Source organism: Hermetia illucens, chromosome 2 (genome assembly GCF_905115235.1).
Source record: "Hermetia illucens chromosome 2, iHerIll2.2.curated.20191125, whole genome shotgun sequence".
Taxonomy (NCBI): domain Eukaryota; kingdom Metazoa; phylum Arthropoda; class Insecta; order Diptera; family Stratiomyidae; genus Hermetia; species Hermetia illucens.
Window position 1 is genome coordinate 26329352 of NC_051850.1, and position 11263 is coordinate 26340614.

The window sequence follows — 11263 nt, forward strand, 5'->3', positions numbered from 1 at the left end:
GCCATATACTTTGTGTTGCCTTCATTGATGTGCAGCCCAAGATCTCGCATCCATCGCCGCCTGCTCGATCTGGATGAAGGCAGTTTGTACGTCTCGGGTCGTTCTTCCCAGTTATACCTCGTCAAACGTAAATTGATAATTTCTAAAAAGAAAAAAAAATGCTTTCAAATAAAGCAAAATCGGCAACTTTTACTGGAAATTGATGTGTAGCTATTTTACAGTGCTTTTTCACACCCCTCCCGGGGCGAGGCACGTATCGGCGCTATATAACTTTTGTTTCTTATGTCACCCTCTACCCCCCTAAATCGATCATGACTGAAGGAATTCGGAGGTTGAAAGCTTTAATGAATGTACTGTGGTTCAGACTCTTGTAGTTTTTTTTGACTATTAAGATTTTATTTATATTGACAGAGAATTTTTCGGAATTGAAATGCCTAATAGCTGCCGAATGGTTAAGAAATCGAAAAAATACTTAATATGTTTTGCTTAGAATTGTATAAGGAACTACCCGGCAACTATCTTACCTGGTTTTTTAAAATTCCATATGAACAGCCCCACCCCTGTGGTTGACAAAACACACTCCAAGTTGAATATTCAACCATCATAATACGACATGTGAATAATCTAGAAAGGTTGCCTCAGCATTTTTCATATAAAAACTTTCCATATCTAAAGCGCCCACTATTCGGATTTCGACTTAGTCAATTTTTATTTTCGTAATCATCCTATTCAGTGAAAAGTTTTTGATTTTCATTCTAAAAGTAAATTATATTGCTGACTGTCTTCAGGTGTATATAGAATACACAGACAATATCACAAGTAATTATTCAACAGCACCATTTTCCTAATCATTTGCATTTTTCATTTAAATATATGAATGTCCCAAGGGCACAATCAATGTCCCAATATCTTGCCCAAACCTGGTAACGCCACAACTGCCTCTCGGCTAACGGCTTGATTATTCGATACCGACTGCGACCGCACATTCGTATCAGAGTGGGTCGGCAGAAGATAATACACTTCCGCGGCAGCAACTCGAATTTTAGATTTTCCTAAATAATTCAAAACATTTCCTATTCAAGATGCCAAGCAAAGCAGTTTGTGTGATCAACGGCGACGCCAAGGGAACCATCTTCTTCGAGCAGGAGGTAATTTTCCAACGAAAGGACACTAATCCAATTGGAAGTCTGATTCGATTGATTTTGTTTCGTAATGGCGAACCCGGGCTGTCTCCCAATCAAGGGTCGTGCCGTGTGTAAAGTTGTCGTTCGAATTTGCGGTAGTGTCGTGACTAGGCAGAAATAGTAGTTCCTACCTAGCGCTTATGATAATGCGTGCCCGAGAGTCGCATCACGCCCCGCGCCAAGGTCTCCGCCGCGGGTTATCGTGGGGCCAAGTGGATTTGCATTCTCGAATGTACGCTCGCAGATAATTGACGATGACAGTAGCGAGAAATAAATTGTTGACACCGGCCGGGATGTATAGTTTGTTGTATTTAGAATCATTCTTATCGCCCCGCATTCCAATGGTCGATTTTCAGAAGAAATTTTTATTTTCTAGGCTGATGGAGCCCCAGTGAAGGTAACCGGCGAGATTACTGGACTCAAAGCTGGAAAGCATGGATTCCACGTCCATGAATTCGGAGACAACACAAACGGCTGCACCTCTGCGGGAGCTCACTTCAACCCATTGGGCAAGGAGCACGGAGCACCAGATGCCGCCGTTCGTCACGTTGGAGATCTCGGAAACGTAGAGGCCGGCAGCGACGGAAAGGCTAAGGTTTGTACTTGTCGGAAGGCAGCAAGCAGCGATCCGTTTTTATCATGTTTTTCCTATTTAATTGTAGGTGTCCATCACTGACAAAATCATCTCTTTGCAAGGAGCAAACAACATCATCGGCCGCACATTGGTTGTGCACGAAGACGTTGATGACTTGGGCTTGGGAGGCCACGAACTGAGCAAGACCACCGGAAACGCCGGCGCTCGTCTTGGATGTGGCGTGATTGGCATTTGCAAGTCATAGATTTGCTGCTCTCCTAATGGGATACTTTTTTATATTTGAGTTGTTTGGTGTTAAGGAACGTAATAAATTAATGGAGTTGAATTCCAATAAAGTCGTCTAACCTTACATTGGAAATTTTCATAAGGTCTTGTTTAGGCAGACTTTTCTCAGGGCTTTTGTCCATGCATAGTTAGAAGCCTCCCTCTCCCTGGTTTAGTGTGAACTTTGTCGGTATGTCTGTCGTTCGCAGCTCGCGAGCCAATTTTACTGAATTTCCGTCCGGGCAGTCGTTGTCATCTTATGGTTCGATAATTGCCCAAAAGTATGCAAATCTCATTGGAGGTTATGTCTCCTTAATATTGACAAGTGACATTCAAACAAGCCGCGTTTTCCGAGAATCGTGTTTACATCTGGAATTATTGTGTGAAGATGTCGAGGAATCAGCGTAAAATAGCTGGTCCGGTTGCTTCCACGCCATACATTTTATTTACGGATAAGTTGAATAAGCCAGCAAAATTGAAGAAAAGGCGGGACGGCCGCAAGGATGACGAGCAAAGGCAGATTTGTGAGTTTAACGTTCCAACTTGCAGTTAGATGAGAGCTAACATGAAGTTCGCTTTTCAGATGTAAAACTCGGAGTAACTTCACAAGCCAAGGGTTCAGCTTATCTGGAGATGGGTCAGACGAAGGTGATCGTATCAGTATTGGATCCTAGGGAAATACCGAAACAGAACAGGAAAAGGTTTGTGTTAAGAGATTTTGGCCTATAATCATAAATTTTAGAGGTTTTGAAGGCCTTCCATGGCTCGAATTTGCACAGAAAAAAAACGACAGCTGGATATGGGTTATTGCTCGTTCCACTGAGTTCTTCCATAGCGCAACCATGTACGCATCAAGTTTTTCAAGGGGAAAATACAGTCCCCCTAAAAGTTGGAGACCCCAAAGTTAATAGAAGGAACTGGCTCTGAAATGATACAAAACCCCGTAAAAATCGATTCGAAGTCTGTCCGTCCATCTGGCTGCAATGTTTTTCCATCATTGGAAGCAGAAAATGTTCGAAATCTACTGCTGCCTTCTGCCATGCCATCTCCTCATTCCACTCTCCTCGCGGGACTGCCTTAAAGCAATTGCCTCGCAGGGGTGGGCCTGTTTTTAACTTCTGCTCGTTGTAATTCTCCCCCTTCGGAATTCTTCCTGCCTAAGCTGTTCATGAATAGTTCCCAACACTTTTTCCGCCTGTTTCCAAGCCTCCGTTGAAGTTAGCATGAACTCTACAATATTTTCATGTGCTAAGTGTCTATATGCGATAGCCTTCAAGCTTATCCGGTGCGCAGCAAACCTTGAGCAATCAGACACAACATGCTCCACAATTTCAAGCATATTAATACATCTTGGGCAGAATGGTGAGTCATCGTGCCCAAATTAATGTAGGTATGCACGAATTTTATTAGCTCGCAATTTAGTTCCATTTAGCTTCATCCAATCCAACTTCGAATGTCCGGAATGATGCGGTATGTCCAACGGCCAGTTTGTGACCCGTCCCATCTCCACCATACTCGCTGTGTCCTTCCTTCGTTAGGATGTCTATGGGGTTCATCTCTGCTAATACGCGTGCTACATCTCGTGATGTTTTTCGGTAAAGATGGGATGTCCGGAGTTTATCACTGATACGCCATTTCCAGTTTGCTACAATTTAGTTAGCCCTTATTGGGTTTGCGTAGAGTACCAGAGAACTAACTACCCTTGAAAGGAGAAGACGTCAACTTTGTCTTGGCCAACAAATTTTTCGTAGTATTTTCGCCATTGTTACAGCGATGGAATAGGCTTTAGTTGCTGCACACTCGATGTGTTTTTTTGAAACTAAGCCTTCTGTCTTCCAGTACTCCCAAGTGTCTAAGGATCAAACGATCATCCTAAGTGGTCGAGAACGACCTAGAAGGAAGAGCTATCCCAGAAACCTAAAAAGTTGGCGAAATTGATCGTGAAGGTCCGCTCGCAAAGACTGAAGCTCCATCAAAGTGGTCGATCAACACCTTGCACGCCTCTGTGCTAGCCAGGTTCGGGAAATAGGGGGGGGGGGGTCATTGATACAAAATTAACGTGTCTATACCGATGCATGGGTCCGCACCGGATTTCAAAATAGACAAAAAACGAAGAGAACCACAACGCGAGCTAAAACTGAAAAATAAAAAAAACGGCACGACCGTGCGGGTTGAGCCGTAAGTCCCCGGACCCGAGTGCCGCGATCGAGAGGGAAGATCCACGATGGATCACAATCCCGATCATGGTTTCTTCTGCCTCAGATCGTGATTGAGGCGCGGCCCTTGAGGTTCCCTCCCATCCTTGACATCCTTAGGCCAGTATTTCAGAGGATGTCCCTAAAAAGGTATTGCGGGATCAAGGAGGAAGAAAGAGGCAGGAAGTCCTTAAATCAATAAAGGTTATTCAAAATTCATTATATATTGCTCTACTCCAACACAGGATTTGTAATAATCACGATTGAAGCCTTTGGACAATTATCCGCAATGGCAGAAGTCAAATCGCGAACGATGCCAGCATTGGTGTTGAACCAATCACTTCCAGTCCTTCCAGGTTTACGTGGCCCGCTGGGATAACAACTTCATCGGCACCTTTAAAACCATCCGAAACTTCCTCTGCTTCAACGTATCCTTTTACCGTCCTGCCTCTGTATCTCGGAAAAGATCCATTTCACCAACTGCTCCCCGCGAAAATTTCCCTCTTAATCTCACCCGCCAGTCCAGCTGTTTTCCAAGAACCACTCCCCATGCCGCTACGTTTGGCTTAAACTCTTTTGAGTTCATGTTACAGTAACGTGCGCGTGCGTCCCCTCTGTCAAGATTAGAGTAATTGCAAATTAATTCAGAAAGAGGCGAATGACATTCCACTCCTGTCGCAAAGCCGCGGTCACTACAGAGTCTTTACTATAATCTACGAAAACTTAGGACGAGTAATTGGTGGGGAACGCCTCCCTTTTAGTGATGACATTACCGAACTGTATGCGCCACCCCTTGGATCTGAGTCAGCTTTGATACACATCAGCTTGTAATGTTCGGTTTTCCTCTTAATGGTAGCTACTTGCAATTTTTCCCTTGCGTTTTTGTCTTGCAAAACTAGCTTCTCGATCTCAGGTCGGTTTCTTCCGCGTTAGGAGCGCCTCCTAGTTTTTTGTGGTTTCCTCGATTTCTGAATTCCACCAGACATTGAAAATTCTCCTTCGGAAAGCTCCACACCGAGGCATAGAGGCATCACATGTTCGCTGCAGTTTTTGGTCTTCCAGAAGTATCTCCTCGAACATTTTCGCACCAAATTTGTTGTTTTCGAAAATGGTACCAAATCTTGATTGATTATCATTGACAGAGCGAGAAATTGTGATTTTTTTTGGGAATGTCAAGCTTTTTGACACTATTCGCACGAAAAACGCTATAGCTCTGTAGTACTAAAAGATAGAGTGCCCATTCCCTGAAACAAGTGATACTATCCACCATTAAAATCACGGGACACCCTGTATACATCTTAACTTGACACGTGTGAATCCGCCCTCCGGGTGTTTCTTCGCGTCTTCTATAGTTTGAATTCCACGGCTCCATACCTTGCTGTTGTTATCTGCTATCCATAATTATTATTATGTTGTTAAGGGGAAGTCGCACCACGTCCCTAAAGAACTATTGTGCCCCTTTTGCTGGTTATAGTCTACCTATTAATCATAGTATCTCAAGCAGGAATTTTAGTATGTGAGTGATTGGTATCATCACTCAAAGATCCCGTTCGAAGGAGGATGCTGTTGCTGTGCTGCCGTTCTATTCTTTTCACAACCAATTGATCTCGTAAGAGCTTTGAAGAACGACGCTTCAAATTACGATACATGATCACTGGTGATTATCGCTGAATGCCCAAGACTCGCGACCCAAAAGAAGAAAAACATGTCTACAGCTATCTCAATTTTTGTGTCCTTAATTGGCACTACCTCCGGCCAACAGGTATACCTGTCTATCATCGCCAGGACATGGGTGCATTGCGAATTTATTGGTATCCGGAATCATAATGTGTTCGGGCTGCAATTTCCACTTTTTCTTTTTTGATTTATGTCTTCCGACATAGATGGCCAAATACTTTTTCTGGATGGGGTTCCTCTTAAAACAATCGCTTGGATGAACGATGCCGTGGGTCATATTGAATATGTGCTTTCTTAAACCGGCAGGGATGCACGAACGTATCGCAGATTACAGAGCTACGCTACGCTGTCTAGGTAGAATTTCTGCAGCTGGAACTCCTTAGAGTCCAGAATCTTCCGTAATTCCTCATCTACTCGCTGGGTTGCGGCGATTTCTTCAATAGTGACGGAATACCACACAAAGCGTCTGCCACGCTATTATTTTCACCTGCCACATAATAAATTTTCGTCGTGAATTGATTTATGAAGTCCAGTTGTCCCGGAGTCTTTTCCTAGAGCCGTATTGCTATTAACAGTAAGATGGCCAAAGTGATAAAAGTGTGAGAACGTTAGGCGGGTGACACCAAAAAGGCTTAATCTCTCTGCGTGCCAATGTGACTCCGACACTGGCCAGATATTCTCGTCTAACCTTACTTATCAATGATTTTGCCGAGAGACCAAGTCTTGACAAGAAGTTGTTGAACGCAATATTTTTTGTTTGCTGTGAGAATCAGACAAACTTTTTTTATGGATCTGTGTTGAAACAGATTGGGTAAGACCAAAGGGTTTTCAAGGAGGAAGAGACATAAAAAGGGGACAAATCAGATAAAAAGAAGTGATAAATAGGTTTCAAGGGCTTGGTCGCACGTGAAGGGTGTAAGAATGAGGTCTCAATTGGTAATCGCCAAGGGTGATTTCAGTCCTCCAAAATTACCCTTTCCACTGTTAAATGTTAATGACCGCAATGTCGTCCGTCCTGTCGCTCTCTATGGTTCTGAGTGTTGGCCAACTATAAAAGACAATTAACGGCGTCTTGCAGTAATGGAGACGAAGATGTTACGTTAGACTAGTGGCGTCACACGTTTAGATCACATCCGAAATGAGGATATCCGCGATCGTTATGGGGTTGCACCGATCGCGGAAAAAATGGTAGAGAGGCGTCTTCGATGGTATGGTCACGCAATTCGTGCTAATGAAAATTCACTTGCCAAGATTATTATTAATCTCCCCATGATTTCCTTGAATCCAAGGTTGAATCCTATTGACTAGTCCTGAAGGCAGAACATTCCCATACTGTTGCTGGATACTTTGCCGCATGCATACAACCAATGGTGGTTAAAGTTTAAATATCACTCTCAGATTCTATTGCGAAAAAAATTGTTATTGCGCTTTTTAATTAGAGCTTCTTCCGCGTTTCCACCCAAAAAGTGAATCCTGCTACACCTTTACAGCATTCATTGGATCGCATGAGTACAACTCAACTTCCTGAAGCTATCTTGTGACTATTCTGGCGGGCTTCTGCATAGTTGTCGAAGAATAGATAAATATGTACACCATTGTACATAATATTTCACAATAGAAGGCTCAGTGCAAAGGCATGTGTGGAAAAGCAGCGTTCTCCTTGAAACCTTAATCAGTTTCGGACCAAGGCTCTATTTCCAACAGAGGGCGACGTTAGTGATAGGAATGGAACTTCCCTAGTAGTCTAAGTCGCACGATGCTCATCCACAGAATGATAAACGCTTGATATATATTATAGTTATAGATCTCGCCTCCTGTTGTCAACTCTACAGCCAGTCGACTAATGAAAAAAGTAGAGGCATTATTGATCGTATCTCATAAATGGCAAATGTGTGTCTCCACTGCTCAACAACCAGGAAAAGAAACAGACGTTTTATAATACAGTTTTCATCTTAATTTAAGAGTTTTAGTTATTTTATGGTTAATAACTAACAAAAAAAACATTTTTTAGCTTAGACGGTGAAATCCAATGCGAATTAAAATATGCACCATTCGCTTGCCAGGGTAAAAGCAGCGCTGAATTAGGAGCCAATGAGAAATCGCTTAGCATAGCACTTAAGAAATCTTTACTACCTGCAGTTTGTCGACATGAATTCACAAATTTCCAGGTATTTTTTCCTTAATCTCCGCAATGTCTTTTGCTTTAACTATTATTTCCAGATTGACATCCTCATTTACGTCTTGCAAGACGACGGGTCAGTTTTAAGTGCCGCGATCAATTGCGCTGGGCTCGCTTTAATCGACGGTGGGATACCCATGTACGACATCATAACGTCCACAACTGTTGGTGTTCAAGGCGACAGAATTTTGCTGGATCCCACAGGTAATGAGTTTTTAAAATATATATATGTCTCTCAAGTAATAAATTTTCTAATAACATCCCAACAGCCTCCGAGGAAGATATTTGCAAAGGCAGTAGTTGTTTCAACGCAGAACACGGCATCGTTGTAGCTGCTCGTCTTGAGTCACATGCTCAAACTACAGAATTTTACCACATAGGCTATATTTTACCGGAAAAATTTAAGAAAATCAGTGAATATATATTTTCTAAGAACGAGGATATTGCGAAAATTGTAAAACAGGCACTTGTTCAGAAAGTCAAAGAGCATGTAGTGAAAAAGGGCAATAAAGATGAAGCTTCAAATTGAAATGTATAAAAGTATATTTAGTATTTATACAACAGTGGAAATATTCCTGCATAAAGAAATGCGGGGCTTCACATTTAATCTAAGTGAATTTCAGTTTATCATGTTCGATTGCCTGGACAGAGAGAAATCAATATTTGAGAAGTAAAAACAACTCTTTTGGTCCTAAAATCAAATAGGGGCGAGGTCTTGACGAAATCCTATTACAGTCTCTGCGCAATATTGACTAAAGAAAAAATGAGAACAACAAAGTCGCCAAAACATAAAGGCGTCAGTATTTTCTGAACGTCCAATCAGAATTCAGTCCCTGCTTGCTCCAAGTTTAGCTTCAATGGTAAGGCTGAAACAAGATGACTTTTCATATAACTCTTCCAATATGTATTTGGAAAGGCATCGATTACAAAAAATGGAAAATTTATACCGAAATCGACGTAGCTAATATCATATTCTAATAAAAGGGGAAAAATTCGTGGTTGGATAAGACGTTAGATTTCCAAGAGAGCACTTTAGATCCTCACGTTTCTCCTTTTTCAATGCGTCTTGTGGCTCTTTTCTAACTACTACCAAATTGCTTTTCGAATTTAGTGATCTGAACAGCTGAAAATCACGCCTAGCCTCTCGTTTTCTATATACTGGGCTTAGTCTTGAACCCCAGTAAGTGCGCATGTTGAAGAAGTTTACAAACTGTTCTGCAAAGATTTTAAATTTTGGAAGTCAGCATGCAACAGATATTGTAATAGGATCACCCCATTCTACTGCAAATATAGGTTTCGCGTCCCTAGCAAAATATTCCATGACAGTGTGGAGAAATACCATGAATGTCCTGACTGGTCCACTATGTCCTCAATTCGGGGAAGGGGAAATGAAAACCTTATGGTCTTCTCATTTAGTTTATGAAAATCGACCACCACTCTCCATTTCTTCTCTCCGTTAGACCCAGATTTTTTCGGAACCACCAATAGTGTTGAATTTCACGGACTATTATTCAGTTAGACTATTCCACTTTCTAACATTTCGCCCAATTGGTCGTCTATGTTCTGCCGATATACCTGCGGCAATCGATAAAGTTTTTGGTTAATAGGTGCCTGATCCTACATCAAGGGAATTTGATGAATAATGTCCTTTGTATAGGATAACTTATCTCCCTTCAAGTGGAATATTTCATGATATTCGTTACATAATTCTCTAATAGAAATTTTCGACTCTTTACTCAACTGGTCGCCTAAGTTCAACTCGCTTCTTAGCTGATTCGACCTTGCTTATTCTGCGTTCTGTTGGACGCTATCGACTGTGAATAGTTGACCAAGGTGGACTACAGGGTCGTCATTGTCTCCAGTATGCTCTATTCGAGTGTCTGTACCTGATACTCCTCAAGCGGGTCAGTTAGTAATAATACTATATTTTATAATTCAACCTCAGTCTCTGTACTATTAACGACTGGGATGGCAGCTTCTCCGGTTTGCCCGAATGATAAACTATTTCCATCGTAGACACCGCTACTTATCTCTTGTGCAAGACAGAGGGTGTCTTGTGACGCCGGAGTGCGTGGCAGTACTCTCAATGGCTCTTTTAATTTTATCTCCATCGTATTATGTTCCCGTTCGTCTCTGCATTTGTTCGCTGTCATTCCGCGCCTTTCCTTTAGGTAGTCAGCCCGCTCACTGGTCCTCTGAAGCCCTATGTAACTTTCTAATAACACTGATCCCTGCTCTGGAGTAAGCGTATTTTGAGTTCCCCCCGAAGTTTAAGCTTCAGGTTTGGGTCCCCTACTTGTCCTCGATCCATTGTTAGTACTTACTCGTGCCGTAGTCAGACAATCCTTGGCTGGGTAATGCATTCGGATTCTTGTAATTCCATCTCCCCAGTGCAACGTGCTGATTCGACCTGCTCTAGTGGTACCTGGAATGGATCAGCAGTGCTCTGAGTCCTCGGGAATACTAGTTGTCCCTGAGGCCCCTCTACAGAGACCATTTATTGTTCGATTTGCGTGATTCTTTTTTTGTTTTATTCTCTAGACTAGTCTTCAAAAGGCTGTATTTCAACTTAACAAGTTCTTACAATTCGAATGGTGGCGAACATTTTCTGAAATTTTGAACGCGTTGATCTCGAAAACACGTTTTTCAAAACTTTTCCTCATTTTGCTTAGTAATCAATGGATCGATTTTAACAATTATCAGTTATCAAAATGGTCGCAACACTCGTCATTGTCGCCCGAACTAGAATTTCCTAAATTCGTTGACATTAAGCCCCTTTTTCGGATGTTCAAAGAAAATGAGGGCAATTTTGAAATTTAATTTTTTAAAAGCTGCGAAAATGGTATTTTTCAATAGATTCTTTTAGTTCTAGTCTGGGCCATAATTACATGTATTCTAAACAAAACTGCATTTACACTTTTTTCTTCGGGTTCACGGTTTGGGCAAAAACGCGGGAGAAGTTGGAGCAAGTCTAAACATCAAATACAACAACAACAATCGGACCCATTTTTAAGGTTTTGTGTAAAGCAAAACCTTATTAAAATCGGTTTACTGTCTGTTTTTTTTTTACAATGGAAGGTGGAAAGCTTCAAAAGCTACGGCTGGCTCCTGCCTCACGGTTATGTGGGACTCTTACCCAATAAAACTACTTCCTTCTCCTTCCACTCTC

General features: G+C 42.0%; 2 protein-coding genes across 2 annotated transcripts; both read left to right on the forward strand.

Moving 5' to 3' along the window:
- The first annotated feature begins 965 nt into the window (after positions 1 to 965).
- Positions 966 to 2128, forward strand: LOC119649125 (superoxide dismutase [Cu-Zn]). The gene is made up of 3 exons (XM_038051130.1): positions 966 to 1148; positions 1561 to 1779; positions 1847 to 2128. Exons 1-3 carry the CDS (start codon positions 1083 to 1085, stop codon positions 2021 to 2023), a joined length of 462 nt encoding a protein of 153 aa, XP_037907058.1. The 5' UTR covers positions 966 to 1082; the 3' UTR covers positions 2024 to 2128.
- Positions 2129 to 2336: 208 nt separating this feature from the next.
- Positions 2337 to 8629, forward strand: LOC119649124 (exosome complex component MTR3). Its single transcript, XM_038051129.1, has 5 exons — positions 2337 to 2567; positions 2627 to 2744; positions 7927 to 8083; positions 8136 to 8298; positions 8364 to 8629. Exons 1-5 carry the CDS (start codon positions 2432 to 2434, stop codon positions 8621 to 8623), a joined length of 834 nt encoding a protein of 277 aa, XP_037907057.1. The 5' UTR covers positions 2337 to 2431; the 3' UTR covers positions 8624 to 8629.
- Positions 8630 to 11263: the final 2634 nt, after the last annotated feature.